The sequence below is a fragment of the Xyrauchen texanus genome, chromosome 40 (genome assembly GCF_025860055.1).
Source record: "Xyrauchen texanus isolate HMW12.3.18 chromosome 40, RBS_HiC_50CHRs, whole genome shotgun sequence".
In the NCBI taxonomy this organism is placed as follows: Eukaryota; Metazoa; Chordata; class Actinopteri; order Cypriniformes; family Catostomidae; genus Xyrauchen; species Xyrauchen texanus.
In genome coordinates this window covers 33314701-33337234 of record NC_068315.1, presented here as the reverse complement: position 1 = coordinate 33337234, position 22534 = coordinate 33314701, and the positions used below count along the sequence as shown (strand labels likewise).

At 38.7% G+C, this 22534-nt stretch overlaps 1 protein-coding gene across 1 annotated transcript in view; it reads left to right on the top strand.

Moving 5' to 3' along the window:
- The window catches only part of pgap3 (post-GPI attachment to proteins phospholipase 3), a 40268-nt gene extending 19914 nt beyond the window's left edge, over positions 1-20354 (top strand). Inside the window, exons 7-8 of the mRNA XM_052113084.1 lie at positions 12358-12562; positions 15298-20354. Coding sequence (XP_051969044.1) covers positions 12358-12562; positions 15298-15361 — 269 coding nt within the window. The 3' untranslated portion in view covers positions 15362-20354. The remainder of the gene's footprint in view (positions 1-12357; positions 12563-15297) is intronic.
- Positions 20355-22534: the final 2180 nt, after the last annotated feature.

Genomic DNA, 22534 nt, shown 5'->3' with positions numbered 1-22534 from the left:
TTTATAGAGCACATACAGAGGCAAATGCGAGAACCGCAAGAAACCTTGCATGGGTTTTTACAGGTCCATCGGTGGCCTGACGGGTTCTAAGACTCTGGGGAGCCAGAAGCAAAACGTCCATTTTGAGCCCTGGTGTTTTGAGCCCTGGAGAAGTTTTGATATGCCTTGACATTTGTGCTCTTTTTAGTTGCTTAAAAACATATTAATGGCTAAAGTCTGATAACACTGTATTCAGCGCAAACTGGGCTAAAATAATATGTGAGCAACATGTTTGTATTTTTGAGAAAATAACATTTATGCATGGTTTTTGAAAAAACTACAATTTATTGAAATAAGGCTATATAACACATACTAAACATTTGTCCACAAGACTTTTGAGAACAGGAAAAATGATGTGAAAACCATCCTGATCACTCATTCATACAAAACAATATAGTAATTGAACTTTTGTAAGACAATTTTTGTGTTAGAAAGGTCATATGCGAGGAGACGTGAACGATCATGAATATGGATTGTGATTCACACCTGAAGAGACAAAAGATGTCTCCCCTGGGCCTATCAATGAGGAATGTGCCAGAAAGAGAATGAATGTGAGGAGACTTAATGATCAAAATCAAGTTTTAAGTTAAAAGAAGTAATCTGACTATACATGTTCTTTACATAAAGACTTTACTTAATTTTATACCTACACTACCGTTTAAAAGAAGTATCTCCTGCTCACCAAGACTGCATTTATTTGATCCAAAATACAGTAAGAACATTGTGTGAACTCTTTTTACAATTTAAAAGAATAGTTTTCTATTTGAATATGTTGTAAAATACAATTTGTGATCAAAGCTGAATTTTCAGCCTCATTACTGCAGTCTTCAGTGTCACATGATCCTTCAGAAATCATTATAATATGCTGATTTTCTAATATGGGCATATTTAAAGTGCATTTTACTCATTTACACCTGAACAGATATTTGCAAGCACAAGCTTTGTTGATGATAATGAGGCAGCGTAAACGCTAGTTAAAATATAATCTAAACATTCATATTATTTTTATATCATATTACATATCATATTTATATCATACAGCATACAATTTAAATACCTGCTTTAGCTGAAACAGCATTTACATGTAACTAAAACTTGCTTATTAGGATATATTTCAAATGTCAATACTCTGAATCCTGGCTGGCAAGTCTGGAAACAGTCCCACTAGTAAAATATGTACATGTTTATATAAAATAGCATAGCAAGTCATAAAGAAATCTAAATGACTTACTCGTCCGAAATTGTATCCTCGGCTGGATTAAGTCTCTATTCAAAATACAAACGTTCATCGGAGTCCCGTTCTTCTTCTGAGGAAAATGTTATCTCTTCCTTACTATCCAGGAGTTTCATCGCCTGTGTATCGTTACAAACATGCAGAAAAGTTGAGTTGTGTTGTGTTTACATTAAACCTCACCATCAGTGCACCATTTGCATTGATCGCCTCAGCTCATTAGTGTATGAATGGCACGCTCTGCTGGTGTTTGTGATCACATTAGCTTTAATGAGTTGAGCCAGAAGAAACTTTACATCGCTTTGTTTCATACAGATTACATAGCAGGAGAATATTTGTTTACATTTGAGTTGTTTTATTTAAAAGTAGACATTTTAAGCTTTCTTTAGATATATGTTTCATGTTTGTGTGATAAGTATTCGTGGAGTTTCAGTTAATGTTTGTGACGTATTTCAGATATATGCTCGTGAACACAGAGACGTCTGAGAGCTCACCCTTTATATTTTTTCTTTATTTTACAAAAGCACAAGGTTTTGTTGTTATTGTGAGTGTACACAAATAAAGGTAGACCCTTTATAGTTTCTAATGATGTCTTACACTTATCTGTATACCCAAAAATGAAGGAGTATTTTAAGTTGTTTCCACTGTAATGACGAAAATATCCAGCAGGACGCGCCGGAACGTCCGTCGACCCCAGAGGGTTAATAGCTTGCTAGTTGATGTTTAGTACTAGAAGTAATACCTTCTGCCCTGGTTGATGTTGGCGTAGCCTGGCATTCTGGTCATACCACTTTTTCTGTGCCTGCTACAGCTTCTGTAGGTTCTCCCTTGCCCTCGTCCTTCATCTTTAGGACATTTCGGACAATACCTTTCTCCGATGCTGGTGGTGAATAGTCATCCCAACACTTTTATAGGAGGTCATAAGGTCCCTACACCTGCCATCCATACTGTAGCTCGAATGGTGAGAGCCCAGAGGAAGCTTGTGGTACTTCTCTGTAGGCGAACACAACGAATGGTATCCACTTGTCCCAGTCGTGGCCTCTGTCAGCAAACAACTTCCTGTGTGTGTTCTTAAGGGTTTGTTTAAACTGCTCAACCAAGCTGTCAGTCTGAGGGTGGTATGGGCTAGTCTTGAGAGCCGTTATACCTAGCTGCCAGTGTAGTTGCCTCGTTGGTCATGATGTAAAGTTTGAATGTCGTGATGTAAATTTTGTGCCAGGCAGGCAGATAGTCACCACCAACTACCTATCCAGATTCTAGGCCAGATCACAGCTTTGAGAATCGGGTGGTGATGTGACAGGGTGAGCTGTTAAGCTGATTGTGGCAGCACTTGTCTACATACATTTTAATCCTTTTCACATTCCCCTTTTGCATACCCTCTGGAGCCGTTGGTGCACACATGCTCCGTTAACGCTCATGGACTCAAACACGCTGCATTTAAAACATCGTTTAGATCCAGATTACACCCTTTTCAGAACAAACACAAACACCCATAATATTTCATTTGTGTTATCAGTTGCTTTATTGCATTTATCTTTGTGTTTCTTTGTCTGTGTGTCAGCAAACATGCTGCAGGGAGGATTGAGTCTGTCCTCTGTGTTTCAGTTAGCCAAACGGGACATTCGCTAGTTGGACTGGCTTTATGGTGCCAGACCCGTGGTGCTTCGGTGCAGTGCAGCCAGAAGTCTGATGATACCATTGTACAGTGAGGGAAAAAAGTATTTGATCCCCTGCTGATATTGTACGTTTGCCCACTGACAAACAAATGATCAGTCTATAATTTTAATGGTAGGTTAATTTGAACCGTGAGAGACAGAATAACAACAAATAAAATCCAGAAAAATGCATGTCAAATATTTTATAAATTGAATTGCATTTAAATGAGGGAAATAAGTATTCAACCCCCTCTCAATCAGAGATTAATGGCTCCCAGGTGTCTTTTATACATAAGCACATTCTTAAAGGGAGTGCTTCTAATCTCAGCTTGTTACCTGTTTAAAAGACACCTGTTCACAGAAGCAATCAATCAATCAGATTCCAAACTCTCCACCATGGCCAAGACCAAAGAGCTGTCTACACAAGGCTGGAATGGGCTACAAGACCATCGCCAAGCAGCTTGGTGAGAAGGTGACGATTTATAACAGTTGGTGTGATTATTCGCAAATGAAAGAAACACAAAAGAACTGTCAAAAGAACTGTCAATCTCCCTCGGTCTGGGGCTCTATGCAAGATCTCACCACGTGGAGTTGCAATGATCATGAGAATTTTGAGGAATCAGCCCAGAACTACACGGGAGTGTCTTGTCAATGATCTCAAGGCAGCTGGGACCCTAGTCACCAAGAAAACAATTGGTAACACACTACGCTGTGAAGGACTGAAATCCTGCAGCGCCCGCAAGGTCCCCCTGCTCAAGAAAGCACATGTACAGGCCCTTCTAAAGTTTGCCAATGAACATCTGAATGATTCAGATGGATTAACTGGGTGGAGAACTGGGTGAAAGTCTTGTGGTCAGATGAGACCAAAATCGAGCTCTTTGGCGTCAACTCAACTCGCCGTGTTTGGAGGAGGAGGAATGCTGCCCATGACCCCAAGAACACCATTCCCACCGTCAAACATGGAGGTGGAAACATTATGCTTTGGGGGTGTTTTTCTGCTAAGGGGACAGGACAACTTCATCAAAGGGATGAAGGATGGGGCCATGTACTGTCAAATCTTGGGTGAGAAGCATTGAAAATGGGTCATGGATGGGTATTCCAGCATGACAATGACCCAAAACACACTGCCAAGGCAACAAAGGAGTGGCTCAAGAAGAAGCACATTAAGGTCCTGGAGTGGCCGAGCCAGTCTCCAGACCATAATCCCATAGAAAATCTGTGGAGGGAGCTGAAGGTTCGAGTTACCAAACATCAGCCTCAAAACCTTAATGACTTGGAGAAGATCTGCAAAGAGCAGTGGGACAAAATCCCTCCTGAGATGTGTGCAAACCTGGTGGCCATCTACAAGAAACGTCTGACCTCTGTGATTTCCAACAAGGGTTTTTGCACCAAGTTCTTGTTTTGCAGAGGGGTCGAATACTTATTTCCCTCATTAAAATGCAATTCAATTTATAACATTTTTGACATGTGTTTTTCTGGATTTTTTTGTTGTTATTCTGTCTCTCACTGTTCAAATTAACCTAACATTAAAATTATAGACTGATCTATTGTTTGACAGTGGGCAAACATACAATATCGGCAGGGGATCAAATACTTTTTTCCCTCTCTGTATATGTTTGAAGAGGCAACCATAATTATTACTTATTTACAGCTATATTAATTATTATAATAATGTATGACATTATATGTATCATATTGATTAGTATTATTATAATGATATGGAAAGTATTATTTATTTATATACATGTAAAGTATATACAGTATTGATGCAATCCTTCTCACCACAATTGTACTGAATGGTAATCCGAGTTACCATAGATTTTGTCAGTTCGAACCAGTCTGGTCATTCTCTGTTGACCTCTCTCATTAACAAATGGTAAGTGGTCTGCACTTACGGTATATAGCGCCTTTTTAACATTAACTGTATTCAAAGCTTTACACTGTTACACATTCACCCATTCATACACACATTCATACTCCAATGGCGGCAGAGCTGACATGCAAGGCACTAGCCTGCCTTTGGGAGCAACTTGGGGTTCAGTGTCTTGCCCAAGGACACTTCGGCATGTGGAGTCATGTGGGCCAGGATTCGAACCACCAATCCTGTGATTAGTGGCTGACCCGCTCTACCAACTGAGCCACAGCCGCCCCAACAAGGCATTTCAGTCTGCTGAACTGCCACTCACTGGATATTTGTTTGTTTTTGCATCATTCGGAGTAAATTCCAAAGAGTGTTTTGCATGAAAATACCAGGAGATCAGCAGTTACAGAAATGCTCAAACCAGCAGTTTGAGTATGAGTTTCAAAACATCATATATATACACAAACGCACACACACCAGAGTCAATGAATTGACAATAAATCAAACGAACAAAAAAAGAACAGATGAGATGGAAGGTTTAAATATACCACATAATATAATCATAGCTCATTGAAATGAGTATAAAATGTCTTATCTGGTTTAGTTCAGAGTGGAAATATAAAGTCCTGGTAACTGTAGATGAATGAAGATAAATCTTTAGATGGGGTAAACTGAAGCAGGGTGAAATACTCCAATCAATATTACTAAATCCTTGTGTTGGTACCTGAATGTCACAAGGTAGTATGTCTTCAAGGGGTCCTTAGATTAAATAACTATTTTCTTCAGAATCACCCTCTTTGGCATTAATAGTAAGAACAAAAATTAGTCCATCCATCCATCTTCAACCACTTATCCGAAGTCGGGTCGCAGGGGCAGCTGCTCCAGCAGGGGGCCCCAAACTTCCCTATCCTGAGCCACATTAACCAGCTCTGACTGGGGGACCCTGAGGTGTTCCCAGGCCAGTTTGGAGATGTAATCTCTCCACCTAATCCTTGGTCTTCCCGAGGCCTAGTCCTTACCAGATGCCCAAACCACCTCAACTGACACCTTTTGTCAGTTGAGGTGTCACATTTGACGCAAAGGAGCATCAGCTCTACTCCGAGCTCCTCACGGATGACTGAGCTCCTCACCCTATCTCTAAGGGAGAAGCCCGCCACCCTTCTGAGGAAGTCCATTTCGGCCGCTTGTACTCGCGACCTAGTTCTTTCGGTCATGACCCAGCCTTCATGACCATAGGTGAGGGTAGGAACAAAAATTGACCGGTAGATCGGGAGCTTTGCCTTTCGGCCCTGCTCTCTTTTCGTGACAACGGTGCGATAGAGCGAGTGCAATACCGCCCCCGCTGTCCCGATTCTCCGGCTAACCTCCCGCTCCATTGTCCCCTCACTCGTGAACAAGACCCCGAGGTACTTGAACTCCTTCACTTGGGGCAATACCTCCTTCCCTTCCTGGAGTACGCACTCCATCGGTTTCCTGCTGAGAACCATGGCCTCAGATTTAGAGGTGCTAATCCTCATCCCAGCTGCTTCACACTTGACTGCCAAGCGATCCAGTGAGAGCTGAAGGTCACGGACCGATGATGACATGAAGACAACATCATCTGCAAAAAGCAGCGATGAGATCCCCAGCCCACCGAACCGCACACCTTCCCCACCCCGACTACGCCTCGATATCCTGACCATGAATATCACAAACAGGATTGGTGTCAAAGCGCAGCCACATGGAATGAACTCGACTTTGTGCCGAGGACCCGGACACAGCTCTCGCTTTGGACGTACAGGGATTGGATCACCCTAAGAAGGGACCCCCCTCACCCCGTACTCCCGCAGCACCTCCCACAGTCTCTCCCAGGGGACCCGGTCATGCGCCTTCTCCAGATCCACAAAACACATGTAGACCGGATGGGCATACTCCCAGGCCCCCTCCAGGATCCTTGCGAGAGTAAAGATCTGGTCCGTCGTTCCACGGCCAGGACGAAAACCGCATTGTTCCTCTTCAATCCGAGGTTCGACAATCAACAAAAATTAGTCCTTCTACAAAAAAAACAAAACAACCTAACATCAGTATACATAAGAATAAATATAAGCAATAAACAAACACCCATGAAACAAGGAAAAGAAACCGCATCTTACATTGAGCATAAATCACTGGCATGCAGATTGCTTATGTACTGGAGCTAACAGAGTAATACTCACCCTAGTGTCAGGTACCTAAATTATTATTATTATTATTATTATTATTATATGAATAAAAAATACTGTGACAGGCCAGGACTGTTACAACCAGACATGCTTAAGAGTAGGAGAAGAGGGCTCAGCCATTTATTTTCTTCCAAACCTGGCATTCCTGCCAAAGGTACTGCCCTGCTCATATGTATCCAGGCCCTTAGTCCTATATTGTTTTCATCCCCATCCTCATGACTGTGGAATCAGCCTAATTGCATCTAATCTGCCCAGTCAGAGCACACTGTTTGCATGCAGCCTACTGTATATCTGCTATTGCGAATCATGTGCATGCCAGTCTGTGTCCAAACAGCGAATGGCCAACTGGGTGGTCAGGATGATAGAGGTAGCCTACTGCAATATGGGGGTGCCTCCTCCCAAGGGGATAAGGAATGGGGGTATTATGAATGTAGTTTGTTTGAAAATGAAAAAAAATCACATGTACATAAGTATTCACAGCCTTTCCTCAATACTTTGTTGAAGCACCTTTGGCCCCAATTACAGCCTCAAGTCTTTTTGTGTATGCTGCTACAAGCTTGGCACACCTATTTTTGGACAGTTTCTCCCATTCTTCTTGCAGGACCTCTCAAGCTCAATCAGGTTGGATGGGGAGCGTTTGTGCACAGCCATTTTCTGATCTCTCCAGAGATGTTCAATCGGGTTCAAGTCTGGGCTCTGGCTGGGCCACTCAAGGACATTCACAGAGTTGTCCTGTAGCCACTCCTTTGTTATCTTGGCTGTGTGCTTAGGGTCGTTGTCCTGTTGGAAGATGAACCTTCGCCCCAGTCTGAGGTCCAGAGCACTCTGGAGCAGGTTTTCATCAAGGATATCTCTGTACATTGCTGCATTCATCTTTCCCTCGATCCTGACTAGTCTCCCAGTTCCTGCCGCTGAAAAACATCCCCACAGCATAATGCTGCCACCACCATGCTTCACTGTAGGGATGGTTTTTGGCCAGGTGAAGAGCGGTGCCTGGTTCCCTCCAGACATGACGCTGGCCATTCAGGCCAAAGAGTTCAATATTTGTATCATCAGACCAGAGAAGTTTGTTTCTTATGGTCTGAGAGTCCTTCAGGTGCCTTTGGCAATCTCCAGGCGGGCTGTCATGTGCCTTTTACTGAGGAGTGGCTTATGTCTGCCCACTTTACCATACAGGCCTAATTGGTGGAGTGCTGCAGAGATGGTTGTTCTTCTGGAAGGTTCTCCTCTCTCCACAGAGAAACGGAGGTCTACAGGCAATTCCTTGGACTTCGTGGCTTGGTTTTTGCGCTGACATGCACCGTTAACTATGGGACCTTATATAGACAGATGTGTGCCTTTCCAAATCATGTCCAATCAACTAAATTTACCACAGGTGGACTCCAATCAAGTTGTAGAAACATCTCAAGGATGATCAGTGGAAACGGGATGCACCTGAGCTCAATTTTGAGTGTCATGGCAAAGGCTGTGAATACTTATGTACATGTGATTTATTTTATTTTTTATTTTTAATACATTTGCAAAGATTTCAAACAAACTTCTTTCACGTTGTCATTATGGGGTATTATTTGTATAATTTTTAGGAAAATAATTAATTTAATCCATTTTGGAATAAGGCTGTAACATAAGTGAAGCGCTGTGAATACTTTCTGGATGCACTGTATGATAAAAATGACTTAAATATTGATCTGTTTCTCACCCACACCTATCATATCGTGTCTAAACACATGGATTTAACCACTGGAGTTTTATGCTCCCTTTATGTGGATTTTGGAGCTTCAGAATTTTGGCACCCATTCACTTCCATTGTGAGGACCTAGCTGAAATATTCTGTTAAAAGTCTTACTTTGTGTTCTGCAGAAGAAAGTCATACACATCTGGGATGCTAGGAGGGAGAGTAAATCATGAGAGAATTTTCTTTTTTGTGTGTACGATCCCTATCCCTGATGTTACAGATGTAAAAACTTTTCTAAACCTGTTAATTCATCATGCAAATGCCATTATACCACGCCTCCGTAAGTGAGCGATGGTATAAAAGTAAACATTCCTGTTTATAATCAACAGCTGTTAACATTGCAAGCACGTCATGTTGGAGCGATCTATAGTTTTGCATGCAAAAATACTTTGTGTAGTGTAACAGCTGCATGGTGAATAGGGACACTTAAACACCGGTTACATCTCCCAACTCTATCTCTCTATAGAGTTCCATCCAGGGTCAGAAATTAATGGGGGCTCTGGGCAAAAACATTCCCCTGCAATCTAATAGAGTTCCAAATACATACATCTCGATCTTCATTTGAATTTTTGCTGAATTAACAATGAAAATGTATTTAACTGGCAAACAGGAGTTGCTTGTTTTTTTTTTTGTTTTTTTATGAGTTTATAAAGTTGTCATCTCATCTGTTGGTGCATTCCTTTTTGTAGTTTTAGTTTTTTAATTTAATAGTCAAAATATTTGGAAATATGTGATGAAATATAGTTGTTTCAGCTACAATGCACATTATGTAATGTAGGGATCAGGCAATTTTGTAATTATTGAAAATAAAATGGTTAATTGTTTAAATTAAAGTATTTGAAAAAAGGATGATAAAAGTCATTTTATAAGATTAGGAAAAAATCCCTCGTAAAGGTAAAAAAATATTGCTGCTTAATGGAAAAGTTGATTTCTGTTCCATCTGATCTATAGAAGAATTGAGAAAAGTATCACCCCTGTTAGATTTTTTTAAACATTTCAGATGTTTTAATGTTACCAGTTTTATCTCCCACTCCCCCTAAAGTGTGTAAATTAATAAGAGCAGTATAATCAGGAATTTAAATTTCAGGCCCTATTTTTTCTTAATTTGTCAGACTCCTTGTGGTTTATTTGTGATACTGGACTTATTGCTCCACAATTTTTTTTCTTCACTGCTGACCCACACTGCCACACAGCATTGTCACTCAGATAAAAGCATGTTGCTAGTCGGCAAACGAAAAAATGGCTGACTTGCATCCATTGCTGGACTGGTAATCTGGCATACCTGGCATTTTCCTGGTGGGCCGACACACTTTGGGGCTGATCAAGGGCGTACTGGCCATCGGGAGAACTGAGCGGGCTGGTGGGTCAGCTGAGAAATGGGCCGAATGGGCCGCGATAAGCTAAAATTATCTGCCGCTTTATGCAGAATGGACCACAAAATGGTGCCGCGATATGCAGAAAAGGACAGCAATCACCCCCACACCCCACCCCCCGCTCAACTTTTGGGCCAGTTGCTATGTAAATTCCCGGGCCGATTTCTCTTCCCAGTCCTGCCCTGCTTGCATCTGTATTTAGAGAGGTTGATTGCACACAGGGGTGTGATTAATTTGCTATGTGTCTCTTGACAGTTCACCCTCGGTGAGGCTGAACCAGACTGTGGCTTGATTCACAGAACCTGGGTTACCTGTATAACCCTCTGTTTTTATGACCATATTAACGTATAGATTACATGGAATATTTGTACTTTAAAAAGTTAATTTGTCACACAGCAGGACTATGAAGTAGAGAAGGTGTAATGCTAAAGAAAAATTGTGACCAGTCACAGCACCTAAAATATAAAGTACAATTTCTCTTATACATTCATATTCAGTTTAACCGGAAATCTTGATTCATGGACACATGATGTGTTAGCTATCCACATACTGTACTGTGTAAAAAATATTGTGTTTACAAGCATTATCTTGTAAACATTGTAGCATCTTGTAGCATTATCATTATATTCTTATCAATTTACTTTAATACACGTTCCTGGTGTTATCGTGCACAATTCGTCAGTGGATGTTCTTCCAGATTTAGTCTTTTGTAATCCTTCATCAAAATGTAATAACTTAAACTGCCTTAGAAACGACTTTTTTTTTTTTTTTTACTGACTGACTTTACCTAGGCTTTTTCAGGCTACTGGATAACTAACCTGATCATTTCAAAATATCATGTAAATGCTGGTCTCTTGCAAAGTTGATTTATTGATTTGCATTTAAACTCTTAAAATTGTCACTGTCCCAGTGAGTTTGCCAGGGTTTTTTTTTTCTTTCGTTTTCTCCTCAATTAGGAATGCCCAATTCCCATTGTGCTCTAAGTCCTCGTAGTGGCATAGTGACTCGCCTCAATCCGGATGGTGGAGGATGAATATCAGTTGCCTCCGCGTCTTAGATGCAGGCATCTGCATCTCATCACGTGGCTTGTTGAGCGCGTTACCACGGAGACGCGTGTGGAGGCTTAACGCCATTCTCTGTGGCATTCACGCACAACTTACCATGCACCCCACCGAAAGTGAACCACATTATAGCGACCACGAGGAGGTTACCCCATGTGACTCTACCCTCCCTAGCAACTGGGCCAATTTGGTTGCTTGGGAGACCTGGCTGGAGTCACTCAGCACGCTCTGTATTCAAACTCATTACTCCAAGGGTGGTAGTCAGCATTTTTACTCGCTGAGCTACCCAGGTCCCCTTGTCAGATTGTTTTGGTTGTCTCTCCCTCATGTGTGTCAGGTGCTGCCGGCATGCGTGATTGGCGTTTCCATGGGAACACTGATTATTCCCATGGGAACAATGATCATGCCACTAATTGCGTGATGACAGCGCCTGTTCTCCGTTGATTGTCTGCCTACTTAAACCCTTCCTTGTTTCATGTTCTTTGCTAGATTGTTGTTGTGTGTTCTAGTAACTCACCTGCTCTCTCTGCAGATGGTTTTTATTGTTATCCACATTTTATTGTATAACCACTCCTGTAAAACATGTAAACACACGTAGTGTTATGTAAATATTAGACCGGTTTCTGAACCTGTCATACCATTGCCATCTACACATTTTTAAACACATTTTAAATTTACTAGTTAATTACAAAGACACATTGTGTCAACAATACTTTGTTTGATAAGCAAACTATCTACTAAGCACCATACAAATAAGGTTGTAGGGCAAATTAATGAAGAAAAGAGGGTGCTAAAATGTGGAATTATATACACTATCAGTTCAATGACAAAGCTACAAATGTTTCCTTTTTTCACAGTTTATAATATTAAAATCATCAAAACAAAAACAAAAAAAAAACACAAAAACGTCAAACAAATCAGCACACTCTTGTGTTTGTGCTCCTTCAAAGTAGCTACCCCAGCAGCTCTGGGCATTCTCTCAACCAAGGCATAAGCTTAAACCTTTAGATCAATAGATCAAAACTTAAGACATTACAGCATAATTTTCTGTAAAGCTGCTTCGAAAATATGTGTATTGTGAATAGCACTTATAAAAATGACTTTAAAAAAAAAAGAGAAACGAAGTCGTGTGTCTAAACTGTTGACTGTTTTTTCTCAGACGTCTTCTCAGTTTGTCCCTCTGCTCTTGTTGTGTCTAAAGGTATGATAAACCTGTTGTGGTGGCTGTGCTGGTGTTGGCAGAACCGGAGGATCTTGCCGTACTGGTGGAAGTGTGGTATGGTGGTGCTCTTGCTTCATGGTCTTGCTCTACTGGAGCTGATGGATTTCCCTCCACTCTTCTGGGTTCTGGACGCTCATGCGGTCTGGCACCTCAGCACTGTACCCGTCCACTTCCTCTTTTACAGGTACACCTGCTTGTATTGGCGAATAACTGTAGCGACACTACTAACTTAACAACATTTTTCAGTAATGTGACAGTAGCTTTTCCAGTAACAAGCTACTTTTCTAACCAGTAGCAGTATACCCTGACAGAATGCTACATCGCTGTTTTATATTCATTTATGTTTGATCATATTTTATTGTGCCCACAGTTTTGAATGAGTTGAGGCTGTTATCATACACAAACACTCTCCAAAACTGTCCCTTTTCTCTTATGTGGCAGAATTACGATTGATTTGAGTTAATCGCTTCGTTTACAATGTTTGTTTTTTTTCTCTCACATGAATTATAAAAAAAATTAGGGTTGTGCACAGAACTCCCTGCATCTTTTTTTGTAACAAAATGTTTTGTTATATGCTTCTGTTCATTACTGCTTTTGACATACAATATAAATTGATACTGTTATCTAAACTCATGTATTTTCTGGTTTTATTTTTCCTTCAAGATATTGCTTTTATTTTAAATTTGACTGCTTTTCGAAATCTTGAAAATAACATTGAAAAAATAGGTACATTTGCCTCTAGGTAAGCTGCCTTTAAGAAAAATGCTGCCATGTTACTTTTAGATGAAGATTGCAAGCTAACGCCTGAGTTTATATACAGTACAAAGTCACATGACCTCAGTATTTGCAAGGAACCCCTTTTCAGTATCTTTAACAAAAATTTGACAGATTCATTCATTGCAAAAAAACGTTTTGGGGTTATGCTGTCAGCCACAACATTAAATCCACCTGCCTAATATTGTGTAAGTCCCCTTTGTGCCGCCAACACAGCGCCAACCTGAGTTACCTTAGACTTTGTCAGTTCGAACCAGTCTGGCCATTCTCTGTTGAGCTATCTCATCAACAAGACGTTTCTGTCCATTGAACTGCCTCTCACTGGAAGTTTTTGTTTCTGGCACCATTCAGAGTCAATTCTAGATACTGTTGTGTGTGAAAATCCCAGAAATACTCAAACCAGCCCATCTGATGATTATGAGTAGCTTGTAGCCTGACAAGCTACAGTTTATAGTAGCTTCCCTAAAAATGTTGTCCACCCTGTAAGGCCTGTTTCACACATCATGCATTTGCAGCGAGTAATGCATTTTCATTTCAGTGCCCATATTCACAGGCTTGCATAAGACTTAGTGATTTTGTAATAGTTCTCAATGGTCCATTCCCATTTTTTTCTTTTTATAATTTAAGGCTCTAGTAACCCAATAATCCCTTTTTTTCTATATAGAGTCACAGTTCTGCACAGTAGAAATGCTGTTTTTGTGTAAGCTCAACATGTGTTTATGCTGCTCCTATACAGTTTATGCTGCTTTTCCACCACTGCTGTTTGCTCTTTAGAGTACTTTATTTTTAAGGCGGAGGCAAAGAAACTATAACTTTTTTAGAAACTACTTAATTCGACCTTTTCCGGCTTTTGGGAGCTAATTCTATTTTAAAGATGTTTTGCTCTTGCTTAGGTCTTGCTTAAATGCAGTGCAAAGGAAAATAAATATTGCTTTTCACTTAAAACTGTGACTTTAAGAGCAGATTAGAGCTGCTGTCAAACTGTTGCTTTGGCGTTGGGTTGAACAAATGCAAAAGCAGCATTAACACGTCATGTCTTTTTGCAGCTCTTTTGGCCAGTGCTCAGTGCTCACCAATTTATTTATTTTTTTTTTTCTATAGTTCGCTGCTTCCCAACTAACAATTTTAGTTCCCAGAATATTCTGAATAACGTTAAGTTTTGGTTTCCAGAACAGAGATTTTTGGAACATTTTTGGTTTTACAGGAAAGTACATTTTTTTTAGGAATACAGATTTTTTTGTTTTAGGTTTTTTGTTTTAGGTATACAGACTTGCCATTGATAGATCCTTTCTGCTAAATCCTTTTTATTTTAGAAATTTGAAGTGTTCTTAACTTTTTTTGGTAAGTTCAACCAGGCAGGGGAATTAAAGCTAAAGCACTTCTTAAAGGGGTAGTTCACACAAATTCTATAATAAATTATTTGCCCTTATACCATCCCAGATGTTTATGACTTTCTTTCTTCAGCTGAACACAAACAAAGATTTTTAAATAAATATCTCAGCTCTGTAGGTCCTATTTTAAAATGGTGATCAGACCTTTGTAGCATCAAAAATCACATAAAAGAAATATGGAAGAAATCCATAAGACTCCAGTGGTTAAATCCATAAATTCAGAAGCAATAGGTGTGGGTCAGAAACAGATTAAAATTTAACACATTTTTTTACTCAATCTCCACATTCACTTTCGCATCTGAAAGTCACCTGTGGTGCCTGTTTAGTTTCACCTGCACATCTGAAAGTGAATGTTAAAGTGGAGATTTTTAGTAAAAAGGACTTAAATATTGTTCTGTTTCTTAAACACACCTTCTTGTAGAGTCATATGAATTACTTTTAGGTTTCCTTTATGTGATTTTTGGAGCTACAAATGTCTGATCACCATTCACTTTTGCATTGTATGTACCTATAGAGCTGAGATTTTCTTCTAAAAATCTTAAAGTCATACACATCTGGGATGGCATGAAGGTGAGTAAATGATAAAAGAATTGTCATTTTTGGCGAACACTTTAAATGTATACATTCAACATATTTTATATTATTATTTTTAGAACCCTGCTGTATTTGTATGGATTTTAACTGGAAGGGGAATGCTTGTAAACCATGTTGCCCTACATTTTCTTTCTTTTTTCTTTTTTTTTTTTTTTTATAGTTTTCTCATAGACGACAGCCTTCACCTGCTCAATACAGAGAAGCCTGGAGTGAAACTTGACTAGGAGGAACCAGTCTCAGAACCCCAACCCCTCCTCTGATATTCTTCCCTTATGGGCATGAGAGAGCTGAACTGAGCCAGAACTCAACCGCAGTGGCTTTCTGCATGTATCCTGGGCCTGAAGTTTGCAATTTTGTTGTGTTTACCTATTCTTTTTACTTTATTTTTTATTGTACACAAAGGGTTGTCATTTGGTCCAATTCTAAGGAAATGCCACCATACTGTAGTTGAAACTTAATTGATGTTTGCATTCACTGAGCATTGCCTTCAATAGAATCAGTTAATTAGAATACATGAGCCTTTCTTCAGGACTTTATCAACATAGTTCTCTCTAAAATTGGTCCAATGAAATGCACCAATTCCACCATGTGTGCTGATTAAAATCTGCATAGACGTAATCAGTATCTCCATTCATATCCTTCTACAGAAGTGAAGTGAAAGATTTAAATGCCCTGAAGTGTTTATGTATTTGAATGATAGAAGTAGATTGAGTGTTTCACCATAAGGGTGCTGATTCAGTACTCAGGAGGGGTTAAGAGTAAGCTGTCTGCTCCGTTTCTGAGACGTGTGGCAGGTACCTCACTAGGTTGCAATACCAGCAACTACCAGCAGAGAGCAGTGTTGATGATTATGAGATTTACCCACTAGCCCTATGAGAAATTTGATGTTTTGTTGTTATAGCATAGTGCATATCAAGCTGGTCCATTTTCATGAGATGCTTTAAATTGAATCAGTTAATTTCTATAGTTGATATGAAAATTCTAATCATTGTTCAGGCAAACATGAAAATTTATTTATTCACACTCATGGTGTTCCAAACCCATATGACTTTCTTCTGTGAAACGCAAAAGGTGAAAGTTTACAGAATTTCTTTGCTAATCACTGTGGTGGGCGATACTATAAGTTCACTTTAGAGCAAGTCGTTGCCCTCTGAATATACAAGGCTAGCTTGATCCTTATTTATGACGGGAAGTAAAGAGTGAAATGAGAAGACAGCATCAACTTTTCCTTTTGACTGGGATGATGTAGCATAGTTTCTTTTTCTGCTGCTGCTTTAATTTGCATGCGTTTCATTTCCTGAGGCTTAATACATATCTGATCACTTTGTGCTTTATTTTCAGCCTGGTCTAGAATCATGTAACTACACTTACATTTTTGCAAAATAATTTGTATGTGCTTCATTGTTTGTATCATGGCAGTTTTCTGGTAAAATGAACACTAGAGATGCTACAATGACTTTTATTGCCTCACACAAATCATGAGTAAAATGGCAGATTTTAAGTAAAAAAAAAACATCTTTGTTTTGCCCTGTTCCTTACACAGTGCTATCTTATGACATCTAAATAAATTTTTGCATTTGCATTACATAAACTATTATATTTACAAGCTTGTTTGAGTGCGCTAAAATTTAAATTGGGCGGTAGCTCAACTGATAGAGTGATGCAATTGCGATGGGTACGAGTCTGAAGAGAAAGTAAGCTTCAGCAATTGCGATTTTCACCTTACATTTGCTTTTTATGACACTTTTTTTAGATTTTGAGTAGAGAGGTTGGCTTTGTTGGTTTAAGCTCAATAGAGATTTAAACTTAAAAACCCTCTACATTTTCCTCTTACATTTAGCTTTTTCTGACACTATCAGGTTTAGGATAGGGAGGTAGTTAGGTGTTTCGTCTCTTTGGGAGAATATTTTACTTGCTTTTTGCACCCAACACATTTCACCTCGCAACTGCCGGTATACGTGTATCCGCACGAACTGTGTAATATAATTTTGCAAAAATGTAACCACAGTCACATCAAGTGTTTATTTTGGTGAAAATTTTATTTAGATTTTCTGATTATTTGATTGTTGTTTTTTCACCAAGATTGCCTTTGCTACGAAAAGATCAGAATAATTTTTGCACTGAAGGTAATGGAAAAAGGATAAAGAAGGACTTGAGAGAGAGAGAGAGAGTGTGTGTGTGCGTGCAATTTGAGCTTGTTGTGCATCAGTGCAGTACATTTACACACTTTTCCATGCCCACTCCATACACTTAACTATATTAACCTGATACATTAATACAGCTTATATCCTTAGCAGTGATTCTAATACTGGTGAGCCTTCTCCGTACGCTACAGTTCTTACACTCTATGCCTTGCATTTTTAACCTTCTTATTACTCATTTAAGTTCATTGTTTGTATTTATGTGAGTATGTCAGGGACATGAATTCAAATTAATATGAAACATAGTAACATCTATCTCTCTTGCCATTCACATCAACACAAACTCTCACTTTCTAGTGCCAGAATGTTTCTCTGCCTTTTTTATCACTTTAAAGGGAATACGCACCTTCACAGATTCTAGATGTATTACCACTTGAGCCAAAACCATACCGTTTGACTGCCTGACTTTTCTTTGTTCCAGATTGCCACTTGTGCACTTTATGTATGTCTGTGTGTGTGTTGCAGAACAAGAGTGTAAGCATGACCAGCCTGGAGGTTAAATATAGCCATTTAGAAAGGCTAAAAGTGGTAGAGAGGGAGAATTTGGGGGAGGGGAAGAAAGGGTAGCCAGAGCAGTGATGGGCTGCCAATTTATTTTCTGAAATATTTTTGCATTCCATCTCATTGATGTTGGGTTCCCTAACAACAGATTCATTCATCCCATACGAAGATTTTAAATGGTTTTACTACATGTTAACCATGACTTTTGTAGTAAAAACATAGTAATAAAACTGGAAAACCAAAATTATGGTAATAATGATTCTGCAAAAATACATGGTTACTAAAGTAAAACCATAGTAAATGTGTGGTACAAGTATGGTTTTAAACAGGGTTCCCACTCTTTTATGAACACCAGATTCAAGGACTTCTTTAAACACTTTTCATTTCATATCAAGCACCTGTCATATTCATGTTTCAGTATACATGGCATAATGAAGGCCTCTTAGATACCATATCTAACATGATGTATAATGTGAATATAACTTTTTCTTTAAGGTTAATATAAATATTATTGGTTACAATTTATCAATACTCTCAGGCCATCAGTATTGTGTTTATCACTTTTCAAATGATCAATCTTGGACCGAATGGAAGGGACTTTTTTATTGGACAATTTAGCCAAGCCCAGTACTTCGTACAAACCCTGTGTTATTTGAACAAATGAACTGCACAATCATTAGGAAATACATCTATTACTACTGTCCCTGTCGATGAGACAGCAGCAGGAGTTGACACACTTTCCAGAGTGTGATTACTGATCTTTTGACATGTATTCATGCTGGAAAGTGTCCACTAGGGCTGCAAATTACGATTATTTTAATATTCGACAAATCTATTGTTTTTAGAATGTTTCATTGGATATTTGAGAGTATTAAACGTGCTTACTAAAAATAAAGATATGGGGATGAAAGCATCTTTTAAAAATACCTTTAAATGAACTACACTGATTTACAGGTCAAAATTCTTCATAACTTATGAAGTTAAATTCAGAAAGAAATACACTGCATTCTTAATGAGTATTTTGTCTTATTTTCCAGTGAAATATGTCAATTAATTCAAATAAGAACATAACATTACAAAAGCAGTTTATACTTGTTTTAGGAGAATGTATCTTAAATATAAGTGTATTTTATTTTGCTGTACTGGCAGATTTTTTTTTTTTTTTTTTGCTATACTGAAATATTATTTATTATAGTGAAAAAATTTGAACATTTTGTGCAGTGTCACTCCTCAAGTAAATGTACATTGTTTTACATGATTTTTGGATATTTGTACAAAATTATTTTGACATGTTTTGGACCCTGAATATGTGGTGAAAATATGTTTACTGTAATAAAACCATAGGTTATTTTGTGGTTACTATGGTTTTACAACAAATATCAAAGTTGAACTATGGTTACAGTAGTACAATCAAAGTACATTTTCAAAAGGGTTGGATAAAGCTACTGCAAGGGAACACAAAAATTATTGTGAGAGAATGCAAACTATCATGAGTGAACACAAAACCAGGAATTTTGTGATCAAAAAGCAGAAGTTTTTGTGACTCATGCAAATTGTTATAGAACGGAAACTAGGGAACACAAACTATAGTGAGGTAATGAACAGTTTTGAGGGGAAATAACGTATTGTAAATTATTGCAAGGGAACGCAAACTCTTGTAAGGAAACAAATTATTATGTGGAAAAGTTAATTTTAACTTTTCCGTAAGAGAACACAAAACTATTTCAGAAAATAAATTCCCTCCTTGTCCTCTAAGGGGATCTATAATGATCAGACGCCGCAAAATGTTTCATTTGTCTTTTGAGAGTATCGTGTATAGAAAGTCAATGATGCAGTATTTCTACAACAGTGGTAGAACACCATGGTTAATTATGGGACACAAAGTTCCCAGTTTGATTTCACAGGGTTTTTAAAACATTCTAATTGTTTATTGACACATGTTGTACATTTATATAATTCTTTTCACTTTCCCTTGAAACAGTCACATTTTGTTTTTAATGTTTGTAAAGCAGAATAGTGGTCATATGTCTAAAATCCATTGGCCGAACATTTTCATTTTGGTGCTGTAAAATAACATGCATGATAAATGTAAATGTGACCTTTTCTCATGTTATGGAAAGAAACTAAAGGAAATGTGATTGAGATCCTCTGGTCATTTGTAGTATTCTGAAAAGAATTCCTTAGTTGTATTATTACGACTATTTTTTTATTGATACTATTGCCTGTATATAATGTAACATTTGGCCAAACATCAGACAGGACTTCTGGGTATTCTAATTGTTACTGTCCCAAAGGACCCATCAAGCTCTCCCTCCTTTCCTTTGGCCAATTTGACTGAGTCCATCCAAAGGCTCCATAATATGGACTTGCCCAGTATTTCTTCCTTTCACTTTATATGCTTATCCTGTCTTTCCCTCTCTCTGGCTTTATTTCTTATTCTTGGTATTGTAATGTACCTTTCTTCACCAGTTGTACACCGCTCCAATTGTGTATAAAGAATCTTTAAGGAAATGAATAAAATTGTTCTCTATTAATTATTTGACTTGTTGGCCCTTGTGTTTTTTCTTTATCACAGTACCTGTAATTAAGCACTACAGGGCTATATTATGAACCTAGCCTCAGCTTGGGTGTTAGTAGGCACAATGCACAGCGAATATAACAGTGACAATATTTACAATACAGCACTGCCTTGATTGCCATATTTCTTTTATAAAATGGTTAATATATTATTAAAAAAAATGTAAGGAAACACATTTTCATTAATATATTAAGTCATTTAAACATGTAATCTTTTATCTAATTGGCTCACACAATTTGTGGCTCAACCCAGTGGCGCTTGTAGCTGTACGTACTGCATACCATGAGCGCTCCTGAGAAACAGGCCCTCTCAGAATATTTCAGCAATAATGTCATGTCTCCAGTCTTTCTTTTGGCTGTTTAAAAGAACTAGCGATTGCAAATGAAACATTATTTTGTGTCTGTTCTTTTCAGTGAATTGGCCAAACAGGCTTGCAAAACGGTCTGAATCATTTCGTATTTCAGTAGTTCAGAGCACTATCTCACACAGTAAAAAGTATCAGGCTATTTACGAACACGGAGATCAAAAAGTGCTGGATACAGTGGAAATGTACCTACAATCAACTGAAACAAAAGGCTGTCTTTTCAAGAGGTAACTTTGAGAAACTTAAGCTAGTGCTGTGTCATGTGAACAAGGGGCTGTTCAAACCGAACATGTTTTTGTGTCCACTTTTGTCCTTTTCCATGTAATCGTTCGCTAAATGAATGTCTTTTGACAACTGTGTCATGTTTCACTGTGTTTTTAGCATCTCTCACAGGAGCAATGCATTTTTAGATGCCATGTCAAGTTAAAAAGAACTTCAACTGGGAAAAATGCATCTTGAGCCACCTGCGTTCTGCTCTATATTTATTGTTGTGTATTTTGTTTTTTTTTGTGTGAGAGCGTGTTTTTTCTGAACAGTTACTGGAAAAAATGCTTTAGCAAATAGTTACATGAATGCTACTCATACTCAAAAAAAAAATGCTTCTCTCAAAGTCCCCAGAATTGAATGCTTTGGTGGTGTTTTTGCAAAGAAATTCTCCCAGGGGAGCATACCCCCAGAAACCCCTAGATATAAGATTGTAATAGGCAAATTTCTGTGCCTACATTATATCATGCAGCCGCCCATGGCCCAACCTAATAGTTTCTTTGAAATGTAATCTGATGAAACAGTTGGCTAGCATAATCCATTGTGCAAGATGAGATGACCTTTGGCATGTAATTTGTTAGCTAATCAACTTGCATACTCTTTGTGTAGCCTTTAAATTGCACAGTAATTTGCAGGTAGCTGGTTTCACTGCAGTGCGCTTTAAAAGTTTCTCATTGAATGCTGCCTCCTCCCCAGCTCCTCATGTCTAAATCTGCTGAACTGGGGATTGTACAGTATGTATGTCTAACACGGTGTCCCAAACAGAAGTGATGTGATGCCACGACATGCTATAAAATGTCTTTTATAAAATCTTTTGCATGTTAATCAAAGTTTTTGTCCTAATCAGCCACGACACACAGCGAGCGACAGGACATTCTGTTTTTGGAATTTCTGCGACAATCAACAAATAGGTCTAATATCTTTCTCATAACAGTATATTAACGCAGCATCTTACTTGCCAGATCATAACAACTTTATTTTGGCAGAGGGTATTTTGTGCTTGATTATGTAACAGTCTTGGCCTGTCACAATAGTTTCCCTTTGGTATGTAAGGCTACTACCTGACACTAGGGGGAGGTAGTGTGCTTATTGATCTAGGATATCAGTAAGGCAATGATAGAAGAAGTTAGATTTTTGTTTGGGGAGGAACAGCATGGTGTCTGCTTGCCACTCTTAAGAGTCCAGACTGGGAATCTATGGGATTTTCTGCTCAGTCAATAAGGATTCTTTAAACCTTACTGATAATATCCAGGAGGATTGTTCATCAAAAGGACTGTTTAACCTCAGGACACCTTACTTCTATCCTCCTCAGAATCTTCTGTGTACAAGGAGAAAAGTCTAGTTGCTCGCATGGTTTATGATGGATTATATCGGACTGATTCCAGCCATTGCGTTTCCAGACTTTCGTGCACTTAAGTACAGCAGAAAGGACTTTGTCATTTCTCCCTAACTAGATAAGAACTTTTGCACTGCTTTTGTTAAATAGTGT